Raw genomic sequence first — 25,317 nt, 5'->3', positions numbered from 1 at the left:
CATTTTTAATATTATTATTTTTTATCTGGACTTTTAATAAAGAAAAAATCAAAGATATAAATTTCACCTCCGAAACGTCATATAAATTACCATTTTGCATTAATGTATTAATGCTAAATAGTGGTATTATCATGTTCGCTTTTTATAATTTTCTCATATAGAATCAAATAATTTCTTCAAACTCCTTTTATTTTATCGTTTTTAAGGTGCCATCGAATGCTTAGTATTTGACCAATTTTACAATCTTGTTCATGTCCAAAACAAAATTGAAGTATTTGCAATTAAATTATCCCATTTTAACAGAAACTCACATACAAACATACAAACATACAATTTTGCTTACTGACATTTTGTCTGGAAGAAAACTGGTCATAATCTACTTAAAATCTTATAATGAGTAGCAAGATTCCCCTTGATCTACAGCTTCTTCCTAACATAGCGCCCATCTCATTATTCAGTTTTGGTAATTTCAGTTTTGCGCTAAATGTCAGTTATTGCCTAAATCGATGTAAGAAAATCATCTTTCAAAAATTCAGTAACAAAATGTTGTCCCTCTCTTGTCTTTGTCATAGTTTCAATATTTCTATTCTCTTTTTCAAACGATTTATACAGCCAGAAAAGTACTCATTATTAATAAAATGCATTTTATGATGTGAAGTTTGTGCAGAACTAGTCAGAATTTTCAAAAAGTATGAATGGTTTGCCAAGCAGCTATAATCTGATACACATAAAACTGTTGTAAAATAACTAAATTTTGAATGAACCGATTCATTGGACAAAAATGAGCTTTAAAGGCAACGGGTGGTTTACATCTCCTTAATATGTTATCAAATCTACTTTTAAGTTTTTTCAAATTTTTGGCTGGTCCACAAGATTTTTGGACATTCATATAATTTTTGTCAATTCCTTGAAAGTTTAAGGTGATATTAAGAAATTTTTAAGATCATCCATTAAAATAAATGTGAATTCTACCTTACTTTTTTATTGAAAATAATTGAAAACCTAAAGATTCTACGTTGAAGTCGAGTCTTGTATTATCAATTTTTTCTAGAGCCTATTTTACTCAGAATTTGATCTTTCGTAACGAGTTTCAATGGTATTTTCTTTACAAGTTTCATTGCTGATCTCAAAAAGGGAGTGAATATTGATTGATTTTAATAGATTTTTAAAAATGTTTACAAAAATTTTCAAGAATAAACCACTTTTGGTCCAAAGGTTCAACCTACTTAAATACCTTTTTTTTTTAAATTTTCTCTTAATATTCTTGATACTTCTATAAAAGTGCTAATAAAACACGTTTGAAATAAAACTGGCCGAGTTTTTGTGCTACTAACCTCAATTTTGCGCATTTTCCATCCTTAATATTGGAAAATTTTATGCGATATCTCCACATCAGGTCAGAGATAAAAAGAGTTTTATTAGTAATACTTATATAAATAGCGGTTGATGAGCTAAACAAAATATTAATCATTCACCTGGCCGCGCGTCACACCTGAAACAACAAATTTGCTCCCAACTGGCATAAAATCTGGCACACATCCAGTAATAATTATTCCGGAGAATTTTAACGGTCTCTAGTCTCAAACAAAGCTGTAAATAACTTGGAAGGAGCCGTGTGCACCAACTATTTTAAACGTTGTAAAATATTACGTTACTGACTAAATTTGGAGCGGATTATTTGGTATTTAACGTGTGCAAAAATTGTCTTAGAGGCTAAAATAAAACACGCAGCACAGTAAAAGCATTTTTATTCTAATTAATCATTGTTATGACCCCATACGTAGAAACTATGCTAGTAAATAAAATGCTACCCACTCGTATAGTATTGGACTTAACCCAAGAAATACGTGTAAACAAACACTCGTGAAATTAGTCACTCGGAGGATTAAAAAAATATATATAATTTTTCACTTTATGGTCTTCTAGGTCAAGGTGTATAATTGCGGAGGCGATCACTTGGAACCTTTAACATTTTTTTAAACCCATTTTCTAGTCTAATCTGTTCAATTAAAGCCGCAGAAAACTGGTTTTATTATTTGACAAGAAAATAAAAAACAAATTTTCTGCGGCCTAACAATGTCACAATCACAATCACTTCACTATAAAAAACACTTTCACTACACATAAAAAAAACACTACACCTAAATGATCACATACCTACGTTAAGCTTAGTTTGAGAAGTAATGAACATATTTTCGTATAAAATGGTCTCCCCAAGAGGTGGGGCGTGACGTCACGGGAACACGCGTGTGTTCAGTCACCTACAGTGAGTCAACGCGTCCTTAAAATAGAATATTATAGCATAAGTCTAGAAATACAAATATACATGATGTCTCCCATGTACTTCGTATATTAATAATGGGTTTATATGGAAGGTTTTTTTATAGCCAGTTGTTTACTACGTGGGGTTTGCACTATTTTTAGTTTTATGAGTTTGTATCTCTATTAGGTGCTAAGTAAATGTTTGCCATTTGCTTTATAAATGGATGGTTTTATGTGTTTTGTTATTTGAAATAACTTTTTCAAGGGTTTAATTATTATTTAAATTTACTATTCTATTCGGTCAATTTTTTACTTAACTATTTTACTTATTAACCTTACCTTGTCGCCATAAAGAGTAACTCCATAAAGAGTTACTGATTAGGGTTAAAGTATTTTTAAAGAGCTTTAGGAACAATTCTAAGTCAAATTGCTGAAGCGGATAGAAATAAAAAAAATAAAAGATTCCTTATTATATGATAATTTCTTTAGTTTTTTTTTTAATTCTAATTTTATATGAAATTCTTTTAAATACAACGATTTTTTAAAGAAAAGAAATTCAACTTTTAACCAAATAAAAATCATTAAAATTCTATAGTTTAATTTTAAACGCTTTTACATGTCTCTTTAATACTTTCTTATCCCACCTATAAAACAACAGTATTACACCACGTAACTTTAAAAAAAATATATTTCTTTAAGTAATACAACTTCCGTACACCAGTACTGAAAAATAGGATTAAATAATAATGTTCTGAAATAGTTTTTTGGCACCATTGCTTCAGAATCTTAACCAGTAAATAGTTTTTTTTTCATTATTATTGTTTATAATTTTAAATTTATTACTACATAATTATCTTATACAGGGTATCTCATAAATAGTAAGACAACCTTGGAGAGGTTGTAGAGGGCCTCAAAATAAGCAAGTTTGCGCAATAAACCCCTACTCGAAAATCATTAGATTTTGAGATACAGGGTGACAAATTTGAAGAAAAAATCTTATTTTTCGCTATAAATTTGACATTATATGCATCTAGTACTATTTTTTATTATATTTAATATACGACGTCCATGCGGGCTAGGGCCTAATAAACTCTTTTAAAAAAATGGCACGCCACTGTTTTTTCTTCAAATGAAAAATATTTTTCAAATCCTCATTTAAGTTGGGGTAAATCTGCATGTTAATATTTTTAGCAAGAAACAGATAAATTAATAATATACAGGGTGTGTCGGGAGCAAAAGGAAATATTTTGGGACCATGTTCAGATGGTCAAAATAAGATAAATTATGAAAAGTAAAGTAAAATAAGTTGTTTCTGAAATAATCGGTTCTGAGATAAGATTTTTTTATTTTAAAAGCAACACAAATACTAGTAAAAAAACAAAATTCCACTAATTTAAAATGTGTTTGAAAATAACCCCACCAACTTCAAGGCCTCGATGGCGCTCGTGTTGCACGTTTAATTGCTTGGGGATTGTTTTTAATAATATTTGAAGCATTTAAAATTTGATTGTGGAGTCCTTCTACGGTTTTTTGTATGAGTTATTTCTCTTTTTTCTTTGATACTTGTCAAAACTACCAGTCAATTAAAATAGGTATTAACAAACAATGATGAAATACCTACAACGTGTGTTAGATATACAGAGAACGTAATTATTCCAAAAAAACTTTAGAGCCGATTATTTCAGAAACGGTTAAGAATCGAATTACAACATATGGTTTAATTTATCTTATTTTGACCTTCTGAATATGTTCCCAAAATATTTCCCTTTCCTCCCGAAACACCCTGTATAAGTTTTTTAAAATGGAGGTATATTCGAATGTGAAATACGCTGACATGCATCTAAGTTATGAAGAAGCTAGCAGTAATGCTAGAACAGCTGCTGTATGTCGAACGGTTTCCAGCACATCGTCATCCTGAACGTAAAGTTTTTCCAAGGATTCTTAGAAATCTTCGTGAAACTGGTAGCTTCCGACGTCAGACGGGACAAGGGCGACCGTTTGCTATTCGTACAGTTGAGTTTGAAGAAGCGGTTTTGAACCATGTCGAGGCTAATAGTTGCACAAGTGTGCGTGCATATAATGTGGGAGCGGTTCCAAGTACTGTTTGGCGAACTCTCCGAGATCAACAGATGCATGCGTACCACTTGCAAAAAGTTCAAGTCATGGGTCCAGATGATTACATGCCGCGACGTCGGTTTTGTAGGTGGTGGTTGCAGCAGGAACTGATGCAACCAAGTTTTGGCCGCCATGTTTTGTTTACCGACGAAGTTTGTTTTACACGGGACAATTTTTTTCGACAGTCAGAATAGCCATATTTGGAGTGAAGATAATCCTCATGTTATATCTCTTCGTAGAGATCAAAACCAGTTTTCGATAAAGATTTGGGCTGAAATCGTAAACGAACAAGCCATCGGGCTATATTTGCTGCCACCACACTTAAATAGGCATATTTATGCTCAATTTCTCCAGCATGTGCTTCCGGACCTATTGGAGGATATGCCACTAAATATTAGAGCTCGTATCGGGTTTCAATACGATGGCGCTCCAACACATTTTACTTTGCAAACGCGGCAATATTTAGATGCAAGCTTTCCTAATAGGTGGATTGGCCGAGGCGGTCCTGTTCAATGGCCAGCGCGGTCTTCCGACTTAACCCCATTGGATTTTTTTTATAGGGTCATGTTAAAACGTTGGTGTATGAGACCCCTGTTCCCTTGGGCGACACTTTAAGCAATTCTTATAAGCTATGGATGACATCAATAAATTTGTAATTGTATTCACTTTCTTTCTTTTTGTTTTCTGGAGGGTGTTCGAGTAAAAAGTAGTCAAATAAAAGCTATTAAAAAATTTAATGTTTTTTCTTAAAAAATTTGTTATCAGTAGATATCAAATTCTTTAAAAATAACTAATCTAACTAACTAACCTAAAAATCAAACAATTTTAATTAATTTTCTTAACTGTAATTATTATCAAACAGATGCAACTAAAAATTTAAATTTTAGCAAGAAATAAATTTCGAACAATGGTTTTTATTTTTTTATGCGGAAATAGTACGTCGGAAAAAGAAAATCCAAGAGACGAAATTTACTCCAAATTAAATGAAAATTTAAAAAAAAAACAGTGGCGTACCATTTTTTTTTAAGAGTTAACTAGGTTCTAGCCCTCATAGACGCTACTGGTGAAATAAAAAATGAAATTATGTATTAGAAAATAGTACTAGACGCATAAAAACTACCTAGTAATTTTCAGAAAAATATCTACAGGGAAATCAAATTTATCGTGAAAAATATGATTTTTTCTTAAAATGTTATTATCATGTATCTCAAAATCTAATCATTTTCGGATAGGGGTTTATCGCGCAAAACTGGTTTATTTTTAGGCCCTCTACATAAAACATAAAACACCCTGTATACTCCTTCATAAGAATCGTGCAAGTATCTAATTGCTTTTTTTGACCTGTCGTTAAAACTATTCTTAACCAATAACAGTGGTTGAAAAATCCGGAAAACCTTTGGGAGGATTAAATCCAGCTTTCTAGGATATCATAGGATAGGATTTTGAGAATCCTAAAATATGGAAAATTATAAATTCCCAATTACAAATAAAACCGTCGTAAAACTCTACTTTAGGGATCCTAATATGATTAGTCCATCCATATCAGATTTTCTAGGGCAGCAGTCGGTGTCGTTGACATCGCTTCTGCTATACCCAGACACACTGTTCGTTGTGTTTTGTTAAGTAACTAAATAACAATCCTCCTTTCAGCCGCATGCCACCATATTAGTGTTGCATATGTTATGAACAATGTATCATAATATGTAATGATGTAATGATAAGGGGTCTCACCATTGTTGTATACAGCCAGTATATTATTTTTGGTAAGAGTCTCCATTATCTGCCGAACATTCTTTTACAGTATATAAGAGTTTTCCTGGCCTTGTTTCTATAATTCATTACGTGCTTTTTGTAGATTTGAGTTTTTTATCTATCACCCATAGAAATTTGACCTCATCTTCAAGTCGCAGATATCCACCAAAGAGCACTAAGTCTCTTATGGGTCTAGTTTCCTCCTTTTTGTGAAGGCAACTATAACGGTTTTTGCGGAGTTTACCCTTAGTTGTTCTTGTACGCACCAGTGCTCGACAACGTTCAGAGCTCTTTGCATATATTTAAATACATTAGCCTGGTTGCCTCCTCGTGCTAGTAGATGTCGTCTGCGTAGACCACAGCGAAGATATGCTGTCTCTCCAATCGTATCAGCAGGCTGCCCGATACAAGGTTGCATAGCAGCGGTAAGAGTACCTTCCTCTGCGGTGTTCCCCTGCATACCTTGGCTTTCCTCGTGGTACTGTTAAGACTTGCAGTCACCTTCCTATGGTTCCTTCCCTCCAACTCTCTGGTATGTGCGCCGTGGCTAGACTGCCCCGCATTATTATTTTGCTTAACGCGGATAACAGCAGTTATTTGCCCTGTTGTAGATATACCATGTATGTACCATCTATTCCGGGAGACTTAAACGGTTTGAAGGTGTCTATCGCCCATTTAACTTTCTCATAGCTTAAAACCCTTTTTGCCAATTTCCACTTCTCCTGTTTGCGCCTGTTCAGAATAACAGGAATCGGGTATTGGGCCTGTGTTGATTGGAAAATTTCTGATCCCGGGAAATTATGTTTAACATTAAGCCGAGCATTTTCTCCTCGGTTACAGTATATTCTCCATTGGAATTTATGCAAGCACCAAGGGTCTGTTGGAGCCCTTGGCTATTGGCTTGTGGAGTCTTTTGCAGGTATCTTAATTAGACCCCTGCATAATTTGCTCGACCTCTTTTTGCCTTTTTTATAGCATCATTGTATCTGGTTAAGCTCCGTCTATATTAATTCCACTCCTCAGTTCTCTCTGCTCTGTTGAAAAGTTTCCTTACTATCCGACAACATGGTTTGCTTACGGGACATGCATTGATTTTTCGAATGCATTTCTGATAGCCTCTGTAGCTCTGTATTAATTATGTTACCTACTAAATAATTTCTATTGGACACCTTTTTTGTATTTAACAGGGATTTTAGTTTTACTGAATAAAAGAAGAATTCGAAAATAATCGAAAATTATATCTTAAAATTATTTATTTAATAACTAAGTACATATCTATTATTATTATTACTCCTATAATTTTCAAGATATAAGCAGATCTGCTTAGTCTATATGACAAATCAGTGCAATACAAAAATAATATGTAATTATAAAAAAGGTAATTTAAAAGACTTTTTTGAGAGCAAACTTGATACAGCTGAACATGAACATCCAAAAATATTTACGATTTTTTTGTCAAAATGTTACATTTAAAATTTTGTACCTATTACATTTGTAAATAAACACTAACAATGCACACATTTACAGCTTTCTTTATTTTTTTTCTTAAATTTTATTTTCTGCGTTTAACTAATATAATAAAATTGCTTAAAGGGATTTTGAAAAAACGGGTGATATAACTAAAAAGTTCTTAAGAAAATCTTATGTTCAATTTGTCGTTTAATAATGTATTTCTCTCCCATTTAACTTAATTACTGTCACAACAAAAATTGCTTAAAACGAGGCTAGTCTATAAGAAAAAAAATTACTATAATTTTCTCAAATTTCTTTTTTTTAGTTTGGAAACTTTATTTCAACCTTAAAACTAATTAGAAAAGAACTAATGTTTTAATGATGTGAACAAAAAAATAGAAAAATCGTCAAAAATATAATAAATACTAAACAAAAATACAACAAATATCTATGGCTTTAAGAAGTAAAAGAAACATTTTGAATATAAAATAAATAAATAATAATAAGTAACAAAGTATAAATGACTTACCAATCAAATTTGCATGTCTTTGTTTTGTTCTATATATTTGCCATTCATGTAACCTGCAGAGCCTAAAAGTGGCTTTCGTATATGATGTACATCCGGTATGAATATCCGTAGCTGTTATTCATACAAAAAAAATATCTGAACTGTATTTATATTACAGAGCTATTGTTCCTTGTCATATTAGTAATATAGGTATACTTACCCATTTTCATATGTATTTAGGAATTTAAAAATAATCCTGAAAAAAAAGTACACATCAAATATAATTAAAAAAAATAATTATATTGATTAAGTGTGGGGCATAGTAACGATAGAGATGTCAACAGCATTTAAGTAGATTAGTATACTTTGATTATTTCTAAAATCAACATCTATTTATTAGGCATATATTTTAAAATGCGTGCATGCAAAGAAGTAAACAATCGTTAATGAAAAATGGTAATACGATCGGTAAAATTTTAATTTATTCAGATGAAACACATCGGTGTAAGTACCAAGGTGTTTGACATAAAGCAATACTTTCAGGGCGGCCAGGGACGTTTCGTCAATCGTCTAAACTAGGCGTGACGTCCCAAGAGTCAACTATAATTGATACCAAGCAACAGGATAGTTTGGTAAAAGGCGGAGTTGGTAAAAGTAGCGTTTCTTTAGTACCCGGATCACGATCCGGGCAACCGGTAGACGGTGCGTTATTGCCTGTGGGCGATGAAACATTAGATTGGCGAAAACAGCGATCGGTTAAGAAAATCTCACGTCACGAAAAAATTAGTAAAGTCGAAGATTTGGCTCTTTTGAAAATCGACGAAACTGAAAAGCTTCAGTTTCAACAAGACGCGCAACCTAAAAGTTGGAGAAAACCTAGACTCGGGCCGAGTTTGATTAAGCAGACGTCCGTCGAAATTGATATCGAATCTGTTATTTCAAAGCCGCAACATGCGGTTCAAAAAATTAAAAGCCCCCAACCACAACAAGCCAAGATAGTTCCTTGGACCGAAGAAAAAATAGCACTTAAACCTGCACCTAAAGAACACATTGCCAAAAGCAAAGAAATCCCTAAAGAAAAACTGGAGGAAGTTGTTCTTAAGCCAGTCACCTTGGAGGACATTCAAGCATTAAAGCAAGCTAAGCTAGAACAAGCTCGCCAACCTGGCGAACCAGTACCCTGGACAGAAGAAGATATCGATTTAAAACCTACTCCTCAAGAAAAGAAAGAAATACCAAAGGCAGTTTTAGAAGAAGTTCATCTTAAACCAGTTGAACTTGATGAAAATAAAATGGTACCACTTAGAGCTGAAGGCGAACCAATCCCTTGGACAGAAGAAGAAATTGCTCTTAAACGAACTATTACTGAAAAGAAACCAATTCTTAAAGAAGTTCTGGAAGATGTGCAACTTAAACCAGTTCAACTTGATCATACCACCATGACGCCTCTTAAGTCTGAGGGCGCGCCGATTCCTTGGGTAGAAGAAGAAATTATTCTTAAACCGACAGTACCTGAAAAAAAGGCCGTACCTAAAGAAATGTTGGAGGACATTCAACTTAAACCAGCAAAACTTGGTCACACTAAATCGACTCCGCTTCAACAGCCAATTCCTTGGGTACAAGAAGAAATAGCCTCAAAACCGACTGTTCAACAACAGAAACCACTTTCTAAAGACATTACCAGTAAGACTTTGGTACAGGATATTCAAGACCAAACTTTGTTAAAATTCACAGAACAGGCAATAGAACTGAAAGAAGAACAGTTGCAAACCAAATCTTGGCAGAGGGGAAAGAAAACTGAACAAGTCCAGCAGGTCGAAGATAAAAAACTCCTTGATATTCGTCGCTCTTCTATAGAGAAAATAACACAAAAAGTGGAAAGTAAAACATGGAGACGCGGTTCCAAAACAGCATTAGAAGGTATCACACACCATATTGAAGACAATGAAATTCAAAAAACTTCTACTAAACAAGTAACAGAAGATATTCAAACTAAATTATGGAGACATGACAAGAAATCGGATGAAGAGGCTACCTCAATACTATCTACGAAACAAATTGAAGATACACAACATCTTAACATTCAAAGTGCTTCTACAGAAAGTTCAATAAAAGATTTAGAAACAAGACCCTGGAGACGAGGTCTAAAGGCAGAACAACCTACTTTAGAACCTACACAGCGTATTACTGATGATACAGAGATTTTACCGGTTAAACCGTCATCTACAGAAGGAACAACACCAAAGGAACCTGAAGCTAAACCATGGAGGCGTGGTGTAAAACCCTTAGAAGAAATAAGACCAATTAAAGAATTAAAGCCGGTCAAATGTTTTATTGGCGAACTTCCTACTGAAATTACGGAGATTACTGTAATTAAAGATAACATCCCTATAAAAAGTAAAATTAAAAAACGTATCATTAAAAAGCATGATGGCGAAAAGGAAGAAACTACTGAAATTGTTACGATTGAGGAGGAAGGCAAAGCCCCTCAAACATCTGTTACTATTACAGAAAATCCAACACCTTCGCAAAGCCCAATTTACATTGTCAAACAATTGCCTGACCAAATTAGAGAAACATCAGTATTCGAAGGAGGAAAACCAAAAAAGAAAATTGAAAGAAAACGAGTTATAAGAACCCAAATGGGTACGAAGAATCAAATTACTGAAATTCTAACAGCTGAGGTGGAAGGAAAATTACCAAAAATATCTGTCGTTACACACGAGACTGAATCACCTATACCAGAAAATACTGAAGAATATGTTGTCGAGGAATTGCCAATTGAAATATGTGAAACTGTAATTATTGAAAAGGGTGCTACGGTAAAGAAAATAAAGAAAAAGCGGACCCTGAGGAAAAGAAAAGATGGCAAGGAGCAAATTACTGAAATTGTAACAATTGAAGAGGATGGAAAAAAACCGGAAGTATCAGCTATAGTATATGATGAAATTGATAGCACTCAAGAAGTGACATCCGTGTTATTAGAAGAACTACCAGAGGTTGTTCAAGAAAGCTCTATAATAGAAGAGGGCACTAGAAAAAGACAAGTGAAGAGAAAACGTGTCTTTAAAAAGAAACTAGGAGATAAGGTAGAAACAATTCAAATTTTAATGAATGAAATTGAAGGTAAACCAGTGCAATTTACTGTTATTGAAGACACAGGTATTCCTAGTATTCAAAAACCTGAACCTATTCCTTGGATAAAGGAACAGGTTCAATTAAAACCTGCTAAGATTGTTGGTAAACCTCAAACAAGTGAAAAATTAGAAGAGGTGCAACTTAGACCACTAAAGCCTCACGACAATATCAAAATTAAGGAACTACCGACAGAAATACGAGAAGTTACAGTATATGATCAAGGGATTGCCAAAAAGACCATCATAGAAAAAAGGACAATTAAAAAGAAACAGGGACCCCGTGAGGAGACCACCGAAATATTATCAGTAAAAGAGGAAGATAAAGCACCTTATACTACTGTGGTCATTCAAGAAGATACTGTTCCTGAGGAGCAACCGATATATGAAGTTAAAGAGTTACCTCTACAAGTGTCTGAAACAGTCGTTACTGATAAAGGAATTAAAAAGAAGAAAATCGAGCACAAGCGCAGTATTAGAACCCACAAAGGCGACAAGGTGGAAATTGCTGAAATAAAAGTTGCCAAATTAGATGGCAAAAAAGCGGAGACTACCGTCGACATAACTGAAATTGATGCTCCTAAGGAAGAAGTGGGAGTGGAGGAAGGTTATGTAGTGGAAGAATTACCAATTCAAATACAAGAAACAGTAACCATTGACAGAGGATTAAAAAAGAAGGCCATTGTAACAAAACGAACATTTAGAAAGAAGGAAGATGATAAGAGCGTAATTACTGAAATAGTTAAAATGGAGGAGTCCGGCAAAAAACCAGATCTATCAGTAGTTGTTTATGAACAATTACCAGTAGAAGAAGAATGCTCTTCAATTGATATAATGCCAGAAGAAGTTAAAGAATCTGTTGTTACAGAAGAAGGTGTAACTAAGAGGCAAATCACACGAAAACGTGTAATTAAGAAAAAGAGAGGAGACAAAGAAGAAGTAACACAAATTGTAACAGTTGATGTAGAAGGGAAAGAACCGAAAACTGCAGTTATCGTAGAAGAAAAACCAGTTCATGAGAAAAAAGAAGATTTACCTTGGACAGAACAAGTGAAGCTTAAGCCGGTAAGAAAAACTAGCAAGCCACAAGATATTGAAAAACCTGAGGATGTACAGCTAAGGCCTGTAAGAAAAGAAAAACCTCTAGACAAAGATCAGACTGTAAGTATTACTGAGTTACCTATGGAAATTTATGAAACTACCATAATTGAGAAAGGAAAGGCTAAACAAACGAAGGTTGAAAAAAGAATAATCAAAAAGAAACGTGGTCAAATAGAAGAAACAACCAAAATTTATACTGTTACAGAAGAAGGAAAAGTTCCTGAAACTACGGTAGTAGTGAACGAAAAATTTGCGCCTACCGAATATCCTATATTTGTAGTTAAACAGCTACCAGAGCAAGTCTCTGAATCAACCGTGGTTGAAAAAGGTGTTAAGAGAAAGAAGGTTGAGAAGAAACGTATTATTAAAACTCAAAAAGGTAATAAAGTTGAAGTTGCTGAACTTTTAACCACTGAACTTGAGGGTAAAGAACCTGAGACTGTCATGAAAATTCAAGAAATTGAAGGTCCTAAAGAAACTCCAATGGAAGAGGACGAATATATAGTAGAAGAATTACCTATTCAGATTCAAGAAACTGTGATAGTGGACAAAGGAGTGGAAAAGAAGAAATTAGTGAAAAAGCGAGTTTTAAAGAAAAAACATGATGGCAAGGAAGTTACAACAGAAATCGTAACTACTGAGGAGACTGGTAAAAAACCTCAGATATCGGTAGTGGAATTTGAAGAATCATCACCTATGACAGAAGTTCAAAAACCTTTAATAATTGAAGAGTTACCGGAGCAACTAGAGGAAACTACTATTGTGGATCATGGTGTGACTAAAAAACAGGTCACAAAAAAACGCACAATTAAGAAAAAAATTGGAGAAAAAGAAGAAACAACGAAAATAGTTACAGTTGAAATAGAGGGCAAAGAACCTCAGACTCTAGTTACTGTTGAGAAAAAAGAAACTCCGAAAGAAGCTTTACCTTGGACTGAACAAATAAAGTTAAAACCTGCGAAAAAAGTAACTAAACCACACGAGATAGAAAAACTAGAAAACATTCAGCTCAAACCAGTGAAGCGAGTTCCTCTAATTGAAGAAGAAGGCATAGTAACCATTGAAGAACTACCAACGGAAGTTTGCGAGACTACCATAATTGAAAAAGGTATTCCAAGAAAGAAAACAGTGGAGAAGAGAATTATTAAGAAAAAGAAGGGTCACAGAGAAGAAACAACTGAAATTTTAGCCGTCCATGAAGACGGAAAAGCTCCTCAAACAATTGTAACGGTCAAAGAAGAAGCTGCTTTAACTGAACAGCCTATATTTGTTGTAAAAGAACTTCCTGAACAAATCTTTGAATCAACTATTGTTGAAAAAGGTGTCAAGAAAAAGAAGACTGAGAAAAAACGCGTAATTAAAACTCAAAAAGGTGATCAAGTCGAGGTTACCGTAATTTCAACAATTGAAATTGAAGGCAAAAAGCCTGAAAGTGTCGTAACAGTTCAAGAGAGTGAAGCTCCTAGTGACGTCTCTACAGAGGAAGGAATTTTAGTAGAGGAACTTCCGGTTCAGATCCAGGAAACCATTATAGTAGACCGAGGAGTGCAAAAGAGACAAGTATTGAAAAAGCGGACCTTAAAGAAACAACATGATGGCAAGGAAGTAACTACTGAAATTGTTACTCTAGACGTAAGTGGTAGAAAACCACAAACATCGGTAATTGTTTTTGAAAAAGAGTTGCCTGTAGAAGAAGAGGTGATCGAACCTTTAACAATTAAAGAGCTGCCAGAGCAAGTGGAGGAATGCACGATCGTAGATCATGGTGTAACTAAAAAACAAGTTACCAAGAGACGTGTGATTAAGAAGAAGAAAGGAGAGAAAGAAGAAACAACAGAAATCCTTACAGTTGAAGTAGATGGCAAAGAACCGCAAACCGCCGTTACTATTGAGAAAACAGAAGGTCCAAAAGAAGTATTACCCTGGACTGAACAAGTAAAATTACAACCAACTAAAAAAGTAACCAAAGCCCAAGCAGTAGAGAAACTAGAAGACATTCAGCTGAAACCGGTAAAGAGGGTTCAATCTATTAAAGAGGAAAGCAAAGTTACTGTTGAAGAGCTGCCGATGGAAATTTACGATATAACCATAATTGAAAAAGGTGTTCCTAAAAAGAAAAGAGTGGAAAAAAGAATTATCAAGAAAAAGAAGAATGACAAAGAAGAAACAACTGAAATTTTGGCTGTTAAAGAAGAAGGAAAAAGTCCTGAAACGTCTGTAATTGTCAAAGAAGAAACTGTTTCCCCCGAACAACCAATATTTATCGTTAAAGAACTACCTGAACAAGTTTTCGAGTCTACTATTATCGAAAAAGGTATTAGAAAAAGGAAGACCGATAAGAAGCGCATCATTAAAACACAAAAAGATGATAGAGTTGAGGTTGCAGAAATATTAACCACTGAAATTGAAGGTAAAAAACCTGAGACTGTAATGACAGTTAAAGAAATAAAAGCTCCTAAGGAAATCTCAACCGAGGAAGAGAAATTCACGGTAGAAGAACTACCTATTCAGATTCAAGAAACTGTTATAGTAGACGGAAAAGTGCAAAAGAAAAAACTAGTGAAAAAGCGGACATTAAAGAAAATACAGGATGGCAAAGAAGTTACTACTGAAATCGTAACTTTAGAAGAGACCGGCAAAGAACCCCAGACATCAATATTTATATCCGAAGAAATTTTACCAGTGGAAGAAAAACTTAAAGAACCTTTAAGAATTGAAGAGCTACCAGAGCAAGTAGTAGAAACTACTATTGTTGATCATGGCGTTATTAAAAAGCAAGTTACGAAAAAACGAGTAATTAAGAAAAAGAAAGAAGGAAAAGAGGAAATTACTGAAATTCTCACAGTTGAAGTAGAGGGTAAGGAACCTCAGACTGCCGTTAGTGTTGAAGAAAAAGAAGCTCCAAAAGAAGATTTGCCTTGGACTGAACAAGTAAAGTTAAAACCAACTAAAAAAATGACTAAACCTAAAGAACTAGAAAAACTAGAGGATATTCAGCTTAAGCCAATAAAGCACATTAAACCTTTAGTTGAAGAAGGTATTGTTAGAATTGAGGAACTACCAAAAGAAGTCTGCGAAACCACCATAATTGAAGAAGGCATTCCAAGAAAAAGAAAAACGGAAAAAAGAGTTATTAAGAAAAAGAAAGGTGACAGGGAAGAAACAACAGAAATTTTGGATATCACTGAAGAAGGAAAAGCTCCTGAAACTACTGTAGTGGTAAGAGAAGAAACTGCTGCCACCGAGCAACCAATATTTATAGTTAGAGAACTACCGGAACAAGTCTTTGAGTCTACTATTATTGAAAAAGGCACCAGAAAAAAGAAGATCGATAAAAAGCGCATCATTAAAACTCAAAAAGGTGATAGAGTTGAGATTGCTGAAATTTTAACTTCTGAAATTGAAGGCAAAGAGCCGGAGACTATAATGACAGTTCAAGAAATTGAGGTTCCTACAGAAATACCAACAGAAGAAGAGGAGTTTGTGGTAGAAGAGCTACCTATTCAGATTCAAGAAACTGTTACAGTGAGTAAAGGAGTGCAAAAGAACAAAATCGTGAAAAAGCGAACATTAAAGAAAAAACAGGATGGCAAAGAAGTTACTACTGAAATCGTAACTTTAGAGGAGACTGGCAAAAAACCCCAAACGTCAATAGTTATTTCCGAAAAAATTTTACCTGTGGAAGCGAAAGTTAAAGAATCTTCACTTATTGAAGAGCTACCAGAACAAGTAGAAGAATCTACTATTGTTGATCATGGGGTTACTAAAAAGCAAGTCACGAAAAAGCGAGTGATTAAGAAAAAGAAGGGAGATAAAGAAGAAACTACCGAAATTCTGACAGTTGAAATAGAGGGCAGGGAACCTCAAATGGCCGTTATCGTTAAAGAAAAAGAAGCTCCAAAAACAGATTTGCCTTGGACTGAACAAGTTAAGTTAAAACCAATCCAAAAAATAGCTAAACCTCAAGAAGTAGAAAAATTAGAGGAAATTCAGCTCAGGCCAACAAAGCGCGTTGAGTCTTCTGGTGATGAAGGTATCGCTACTATCGAGGAACTACCGAAAGAGGTTTGTGAAACCACCATAATTGAAAAAGGCGTTCCTAAAAAGAAGAAAATGGAGAAAAGAATCATCAAGAAAAAGAAGGATGACAGAGAAGAAACAACAGAGATTTTAGCTATCACTGAAGAAGGAAAAGCTCCTGAAACAACTGTAGTTGTCACAGAAGAAACTGCCCCCTCCGACCAGCCAATATTTGTAGTTAGAGAACTACCCGAAGAAGTCTTCGAGTCTACTATTGTAGAAAGAGGTGTAAGCAAAAAGAAAATCGATAAAAGACGTGTCTTTAAGACTCAAAAAGGCAATAAAGTTGAGGTTACTGAAATTGTAACCACTGAAATTGAAGGCAAAAAGCCCGAGACTGTTATGACAGTTCAAGAGATAGAGGCGCCTAAAGAATTTCCAACAGAACAACAAGAATTTGTGGTAGAAGAACTACCTATCCAGATTCAAGAAACAGTTATAGTCGATAGAGGAGTAGAAAAGAAAAAGGTGATGAAAAAGCGAACCTTAAAGAAAAAACAGGATGGTAAAGAAATTACTACTGAGATCGTTACCCTTGCGGAAACTGGCAAAGAACCCCAAACAACAGTAGTTACTTCTGAAGAACTCATACCAGAGGAAGGAGAAGTTAAAGAACTTTTAACAATTGAAGAACTACCAGAGCAAGTAGAAGAAACTAGTGTTATTGATCATGGTGTTATTAAGAAGCAAATCACGAAAAGACGAACAATTAAGAAAATGAAAGGAGGCAAAGAAGAAACTACACAAGTTCTCTCAGTTGAAGTAGAAGGCCAGGCACCACAGACTGCCGTTTCTGTTAAAGAGAAAGAGCTTCCAAAAGAAGATGTGCCGTGGACTAAACAAGTCTCATTAAAACCGACTAAAAAAGTAACTAAGCCTCAAGAAGTAGACAAAATAGAAACAATTCAATTAAAGCCAATAAAGCGCGTGAAACCTCTTGAAGAAGAAGGTATCGTTACGATTGAAGAACTACCAAAAGAGGTTTACGAAACTACGACAATTAAAAAAGGTGTTCCTAAAAAAACAAAAGTCGAAAAAAGAGTTATTAAGAAAAAGAAAGGCGACAAAGAAGAAACAACAGAAATTTTGGCTGTCACTGAAGAAGGAAAAGCTCCTGAAACTACTGTAGTTGTCAGAGAAGAAACTGCTCCCTCCGACCAGCCAATATTTGTAGTTAGAGAACTACCTGAGGAAGTTTTCGAGTCTACTATTGTCGAAAGAGGTGTAAGTAAGAAGAAAACTGATAAAAGAAGAGTCATTAAGACTCAAAAAGGCAATAAAGTTGAAATAACCGAAATTTTAACCAGTGAAATTGAAGGCAAAAAGCCTGAGACTGTTATGACAGTTCAAGAGGTAGAGGCACCTAAAGAAATTACAGCAGAACAACAAGAATTTGTAGTTGAAGAACTACCTATCCAGATTCAAGAAACAGTTATAGTTGATAGGGGAGTAGAAAGGAAACAGGTACTGAAAAAGCGAACCTTAAAGAAAAAACAGGATGGTAAAGAAATTACTACTGAGATCGTAACCCTTGAGGAAACTGGCAAAGAACCCCAAACAACAGTAGTTACTTCTGAAGAACTCATACCAGAGGAAGGAGAAGTTAAAGAACCTTTAACAATTGAAGAACTACCAGAGCAAGTAGAAGAAAGTAGTGTTATTGATCATGGTGTTATTAAGAAGCAAATCACGAAAAGACGAACAATTAAGAAAATGAAAGGAGGAAAAGAAGAAACTACACAAATTCTCTCAGTTGAAGTAGAAGGCCAGGCACCACAGACTGCCGTTTCTGTTGAAGAGAAAGAGCTTCCAAAAGAAGATGTGCCATGGACTAAACAAGTCTCATTAAAACCGACTAAAAAAGTAACGAAGCCTCAAGAAGTAGAAAAAATAGAAACCATTCAATTGAAGCCAATAAAGCGCGTGAAACCTCTTGAAGAAGAAGGTATCGTTACGATTGAAGAACTACCAAAAGAGGTTTACGAAACTACGATAATTGAAAAAGGTGTTCCTAAAAAAACAAAAGTCGAAAAAAGAGTAATTAAGAAAAAGAAAGGTGACAAAGAAGAAACGACAGAAATTTTGGATGTCACTGAAGAAGGAAAAGCTCCTGAAACTACTGTAGTTGTCAGAGAAGAAACTGCTCCCACCGACCAGCCAATATTTGTAGTTAGAGAACTACCTGAGGAAGTCTTCGAGTCTACTATTGTCGAAAGAGGTGTAAGTAAGAAGAAAACTGATAAAAGACGAGTCATTAAGACACAAAAAGGTAATAAAGTTGAGATCACTGAAATTTTAACCACTGAAATTGAAGGCAAAAAGCCTGAGACTGTTATGACAATTCAAGAGATAGAGGCTCCTAAGGAAATTGCAACAAAAGAAGAAGAATTTTTAGTAGAAGAATTACCTATAGAGATTCAAGAAACTGTTACAGTCGATAGGGGAGTACAAAAGAAAAAGGTTGTGAAAAAGCGAACTTTAAAGAAGAAACAGGACGGTAAAGAAGTTACTACTGAGATCGTAACTCTTGAAGAGACTGGCAAGGAACCACAAACATCGGTAGTCATTTTTGAAGAAGATTTACCCGCAGAACAAGATGTTAAAGATGTTTTGATAATTGAAGAGCTTCCAGAGAAAGTAGAAGAAAGTACTATTGTAGATCATGGTGTTATTAAAAAGCAAGTCATAAAAAGACGTGTGATTAAGAAAAAGAAAGGAGACAAAGAAGAAAATACAGAAATTTGTACAGTTGAAGTAGAAGGGAGGGAACCACAGACAGCCGTTACTGTTGAGGAAAAAGAAGGTCCTAAAGAAATTTCACCCTGGGGTGAGCAAATAAAATTAAAGCCAACTCAAAAAGTAACTAAGGCACAAGTTGAGAAACTAGACGACTTTAAGCTTAAGCCAATAAAGCGAGTTCCATCTGAAGAGGAAGACATTGTGACCATTGAAGAACTACCAATGGAAGTTTGTGAGACTACTATCATAGAAAAAGGGGTTCCCAAGAAGAGAAAAGTGGAAAAGAGGATTATTAAGAAAAAGAAGGGTAGCAAAGAGGAAACGACAGAAATTATCGCTTTTATGGAAGAAGGAAAAGCTCCCCAAACCACTGTAACGGTGAAAGAAGAGACTACTCCTTCCGAACAGCCTATATTTGTTGTTAAAGAATTGCCTGAGCAAGTCTTTGAGTCAACTATTGTCGAGGAAGGTGTAAGGAAAAAGAAAATTGAGAAAAAACGAGTTATTAAGACTCAGAAAGGTGATAAAGTTGAGATTGCTGAAATTTCATGCATAGATGTTGAAGGCAAAAAGCCGGAAACTATCATGATAGTTCGAGAGTTCGAGGTTTCCGTAGAAACTCCAACAGAAGAAGAAGAAAAGTATGTAGTTGAGGAATTACCCGTTCAGATTCAAGAAACTGTTCTGGTAGATAAAGGAGTGGAGAAGAAAAAAACTATTAAAAAGAGAACGTTGAAGAAAAAGCACGACGGAAAAGAATTTACCACTGAAATAATGACTGTTGAGGAGACTGGCAAGGCACCACAAACTTCGATAGTTGTATTTGAAGAACCCTTGCCGCTAGAAAAAGAAATACAAGAAATTCCTATAATTGAAGAATTACCAGAACAAGTCGAAGAAGCAACTATTGTAGACCAAGGTGTCACTAAAAAGCAAGTTACTAAAAAGCGCACCATTAGGAAGAAAAAAGGAGATAAAGAAGAAACAATGGAAATTCTTACTGTAGAAGTTGAAGGAAAGAAACCAGAAACTGCGATTACTATTGAGGAGCAGGAACGGCAAAAGGATATTTTACCTTGGACAGAACAAGTAAAGTTAAAGCGACCTAAAAAAGTAACAAAGACCCAAGTCAGTGAAAAGTTAGAGCATGTACATCTAAAACCAATAAAGCAGGATCAACCTGTAGAAGAAGAACGTACAGTCGTCATAGAAGAATTACCAATGGAAATTTATGAAACCACTATAATAAAAGAAGGTGTACCAAAAACAAAAAAGCAAAAGAAACGAGTAATAAAGAAAAAGGTAGACGATAGGGAAGAAACAACTGAAATTATAACAATTGAAGAGGAAGGTAAGATTCCTCAAACTACGATTGTTACAAATGAAGTACCAGCTATTGCAGAAGAACCCATATTTATTGTACACGAATTACCCGAGCAAATTCTGGAGTCTTCTATAATTGAAAAAGGCCAGAGACATAAGAAAGTAGAAAAAAGGCGAGTAATTAAGACACAGAAAGGAAATAGGCAGGAAGTTACTGAAATTGTTACCACTGAGAAAGATGGCAGTCCTGCTGAAACAACAGTAACAGTTAAAGAAGTAACTGCTCCCATTGAAAAATCTCTTGAACAAGAACAAGTACTTATTGAGGAACTACCAACAGAAATTAATGAAACAGTTATTATTGAGCAAGGCATACCAAAGAAGGTGCTTAAAAAGAAAAGAACTTTGAAAAAGCGTAAGAAAGATAAAGATGAGATCACCGAAATAGTAACAATTGAAGAAGAAGGTAAAAAGCCAGAAAGTTTTGTAACAGTTTTTGAGGAAACAACACCTTTGGAGCCTTCTACTATCACAATAGAAGAACTTCCTGAAGAAATTGAAGAAAAATCGGTTACTGAACATGGTATAACTAAAAAACAACTTGTTAAAAGAAGAGTTATTAAAAAAACCGAAGGGAACAAAGATGAAATTATCAAAATTGTTTCATTGGAAGAAGTTGGAAAATTGCCACAAACTTCCGTTACAATAATTAGTGATATTGATGAAAACCTTCAACCGAAAAAGAAACCAAAACAGAAAAAACCTAAAAAAGAAGAAAAACCAGAAGAAACCATGGTAACTTCGGAAGGTTATCTATTTGTTCCTTTAATAGAAGAAAGCAAAGAGACTGAACCAGAAGAAATTCTAGATTTACTAGAAATAGAGTTAATAAAAATGCGATTGTCCAGAGACCTTCCAGAGCACCAAGTTAATGAAGAAATTGCAAAATATATTGAAATCCTAAAAGCTAAGCGAAAGAAAGAGAAAGAAGAAAGTTTAAAAAAGCAAAAACCTGATGAAGCTGTCGAATTTAAAGTGGAAGAGTTACCAGTTGAAATCAAGGAAACAACAGTAGTGGATGAAACGGGAAAAACCAAAAAGAAAACTGAACAAAAGCGCATTATTAAAAAAAGAAATGGTGATAAAGAACTCAGAACTGAAATAGTAACAATCCAGGAAGATGACAAGTCACCAGAAGTCTTGGTAACTGAGAAAGAACATATTTTAGCAGATAATGATGCTCCAACATATTTTGTAATAGAAGTTCCTGAACACATACAAGAAACAATAGTAATTGATGATGGAAAGCCTAAGAAGAAAGTCACTAAAACAAGAAAAATAGTCAAACAGGATGGTGACAAAAAGGAAGTTACGCACATAGTTACGGAAGAAACTGAGGGTGATCAACCGCAAACAGCTTTGTTTGTAGAGGAAATCGAAAACATTGAAAAGTATCTAGAGCAACCGGAGTATATAGTTCAAGAAATGCCTCTCGAGATAGAAGAAACAATTGTTATGGATGAAGGAATACCAAAAAAGAAAATTGTCAAAAAACGCAAGATTAAAAAACAAAAGGGTGATAGAGAGGAAACTACAGAAATCGTTAGTATAGAGGAAGATAATAAGAAACCGGAAGTTTTTGTAACTGTTTCAGAATCAGTTACGTCAGAACAGGAGAAACCTAAATCACTAGTTGAAGAGCTTCCAGAAGAAATTGAGCATACTACAGTTATGGAGGACGGTAAACCTAAGAGAAAAACAATTAAAAAGAGGAAACTAAAAAAGAAAGAAGGTGATCAAGAAGAAATAACAGAAATAGTTACAGTGGAAGAGGAAGGTAAGAGACCAGAGGTATCTGTATCAGTGATAACGGAAACGGTGACTGAAGTGGAAGACACGATTGTTTACAAAATTGACAAAGATGACCAAAAACCAAAGAAAATGAAATCAGTACATGTAACAGGAAAAATTGAGGAACCAATAACTTTGGATACAATATCTTTAAAACCAGTACAGAGACCAGAGGTGGTGAAGAAGTCAGAAGAACAAAGCTTTGCCCTTCCCGAATTGGTCAAATTGAAACCAGTTAAGGAGATTGAAAAAGAAACAACACCAGAAGGTTTAGAACAAGTTATATTAAAGAATGTTGAAAAACCTGAGTTAATAGAAGCCACGGTTCATGAACCAAAGAAAAAATTAAAGAAAAAGAAAAAAGAAGAAATTGATCTTCCAGAAATACCAGATGCAGAGGAATATATTCCAGAGATTGCAGAAAAATTCGACTTAGAAGATAAACCAAAAACAGAAGAAAAACCTGAGACAGCTCCTTGGAGAAAACAACCGAAGCCTAAGCAAATACAAGATGTAGAGGAAAAACTTGGTCTAAAAATTGGAAAGGGTAAAATGCCTCAGCATGAGGAACTTGTAGAGAAGCCTGTCCTTAAGCCTGTGAAACGAGATAAAGAGCTAATATTAGATTCGAAGATTAAAACTGAGCAAATTCAGCTGCGAGAAGGTGAGACGAAACCAGCAGAACTAGATGAAGGTACATTTGTTAGTAAACCAAAATCATTTAATGAATATCCTACAACAGATGAAGATTATGTTGTAGAACTTACGCCAAAAGTGGTTTTAGAAGAAGTGCATGCCCCTGATGAAACAGCGCCTTGGAGACGTAAGCCAAAAGTTAAGCCTGAGACTGAAGTAGAAGAGAAATCTTGGCCAACGGGTAAAAGAAAGCCTCTGCCTAAAGAAGAACAGGAAGATATTAAACTAAAGCCAATTTCGAAAGAAACACCTTCTGAACCGGAATTTAAAGTTACCTTGGAGGATATCAAGCAAGAAACCGCTTTTATTGTTCCTGATAAAGCTCCAGAAGGAGAGCTTAAACTAAGACCAAAAGAATCTGCCAGTGAAGAAGAGGCAGAGGAAATAATTAAAAAAGATATTAAAAAACAAAGAAAGGGTAAAAAATCTGAACTAGAAATAGAAGAACCTGCTTCAACTGAATTAGAAACTGTGTTACTAAAACCAGTGAAGAAATTAGAAATACCCAGTAAACCAGCAGAAAAATCATTCGATTTGCCAGAGTTAGTAAGACTAAAGCCTGCCAGGGAAATTGAAAATGTGGAAGCACCTGAAGAAGTAGAGCATGTTTTGTTAAAGAAGGTTGAAAAACCTGACCTTATTCAAGCCATAGTTACTGAACCAAAGAAAAAATTAAAGAAAAAGAAAAAAGAGGAAATTAACCTTCCGGAAATTCCCGATGCTGAAGAGTATATTCCAGAAATAGCCGAGAAATTTGAACTAGAGATAAAACCAAAAAGCGAAGAAAAACCCCAAGTTGCTCCTTGGAGGAAACAAGAAAAACCAAAGTCACCGCAGGTAATTGAAGAAATGCCTGGTTTAAAAATCGGAAAAGGAAAAATTCCTCAGCATGAAGAGTTAGAAGAAAAACCAACACTTAAACCTGTTAAACGAGATAAAAAAACAGAAGAAGTATCTGTGGTAAAATCTGAACAAATGTTACTACCGGAAGATGAAGCAAAAATTAAAGAGATAAAAGAGGATTCGTTTATCTCTACACCGCAGCCTATTAAGGAATATAGCAGACCAGATGATGATTCTCTAATAGAACTTAAACCCACTGAAATTCTGGAAGAAGAACGTAGTTTAGAAACAACCCCGTCATGGAGACGCAAACCTAAAGTTAAACCTGAAACCGAACTACAGGAAAAAACTTGGCCACGAGGTAAAAGAAAACCTTTGCCAGAAGAAGAAAGGGAAGACATTAAGCTTAAGCCTATTTCCAAGGAGAAACCAGTTGATGCGATATTTGTTGTTCATACTGAAAATGTTAAACAAGACTCTGCAACTATTATTCCAGATAAAACTCCTGAAGGCGAGCTAGATTTACCAACAAAAGAGCCTAAGTTACAAGAGAAAATAGAAGTAATTACAAAAATAACTAAAAAGCGCAGAAAGCCTAAGCCAGGTGAGAAACCCGAAGAAGAAACTCCAGAACTAGTCTTAACTAAACTAGAAGAGATCGAGAAGAGTCCATCCTTGCCGGAAGTATCTGAAACCCAGATTACCCTTAAAACGAAACCTAAATTGGAGGATGAAGTACTTCCTATTAAAGAACCTCAGCAGGAAGAGAAAGAAGAAATTGAATTCCGTAAAGACATGGATGTGCAAATTATATCAAAGAAGATCAAGCCAAAGAAACCGAAAACAATTCATTTTGAAGATGGACAGCCTTTGCCTGAACTGGAAATAATTACTCAAAAACGAACAACTGAAGTTACGGAAAAAGTTCCAGAAGAAGATCTTAAAGAAAAAACAATAATTCACGAAGAAACATCCGTTCAAACTTCGACTATACAAAAAAATCTTAGACGTGTAAAAACAAAAACAGTCGCTCCAAGATTCACAAAGAGTGTGAAACCGATCGCTGTAGAAGAAGGAAAGCCAACCACTTTAGTATGTGAAGTAGAGGGCACTCCTTTCCCTGAAATAACTTGGTATAAAAACGAGGCCATATTTTATGGTAACGAACGTGTTACTCTTAACGTAACTGAAAACGTAGTCACTTTAGAATTCGCTAAGGCAGAACCACAAGATGCAGCAGTTTATTCATGTAAAGCTACCAACTCCGCCGGTGCAGCTACTTCTACAGCAAACATTGTCATACTAGGTGAGCGAAAAAAAAGCTGCCTTAAAGTGTTAATATTTGCTCTTCCAAAGTGCTTTTAATATTGAGTGGTTGATTTGATGTTGCTTGTTTTCTTCAGTTTGATATGAAGAAACAATTTTGCGCTATAACTCATATATTTTTGTGGCTGGTTTTAA

The 25,317-nt window shown here is 34.8% G+C and overlaps 1 protein-coding gene and 1 long non-coding RNA gene across 3 annotated transcripts in view; one reads left to right on the top strand and one right to left on the bottom strand.

Moving 5' to 3' along the window:
- The window catches only part of LOC126740640 (titin-like), a 141,774-nt gene that overhangs the window by 67,459 nt on the left and 48,998 nt on the right, over positions 1 to 25,317 (top strand). For both annotated transcript variants that reach the window (XM_050446750.1, XM_050446749.1), the window contains exon 24: positions 8,633 to 25,162. In XM_050446750.1, coding sequence (XP_050302707.1) covers positions 8,633 to 25,162 — 16,530 coding nt within the window. The remainder of the gene's footprint in view (positions 1 to 8,632; positions 25,163 to 25,317) is intronic.
- The window catches only part of LOC126740648 (uncharacterized), a 39,177-nt gene that overhangs the window by 6,993 nt on the left and 6,867 nt on the right, over positions 1 to 25,317 (bottom strand). Inside the window, exons 3-4 of the long non-coding RNA XR_007661966.1 lie at positions 8,310 to 8,345; positions 8,111 to 8,221 (exon numbers count right to left, since the gene is read on the bottom strand). This is a non-coding gene — a long non-coding RNA (uncharacterized LOC126740648). The remainder of the gene's footprint in view (positions 1 to 8,110; positions 8,222 to 8,309; positions 8,346 to 25,317) is intronic.

The sequence above is a fragment of the Anthonomus grandis genome, chromosome 9 (assembly GCF_022605725.1).
Source record: "Anthonomus grandis grandis chromosome 9, icAntGran1.3, whole genome shotgun sequence".
NCBI classification, from domain to species: Eukaryota; Metazoa; Arthropoda; class Insecta; order Coleoptera; family Curculionidae; genus Anthonomus; species Anthonomus grandis.
This window is presented reverse-complemented; position numbering and strand designations above follow the sequence as displayed.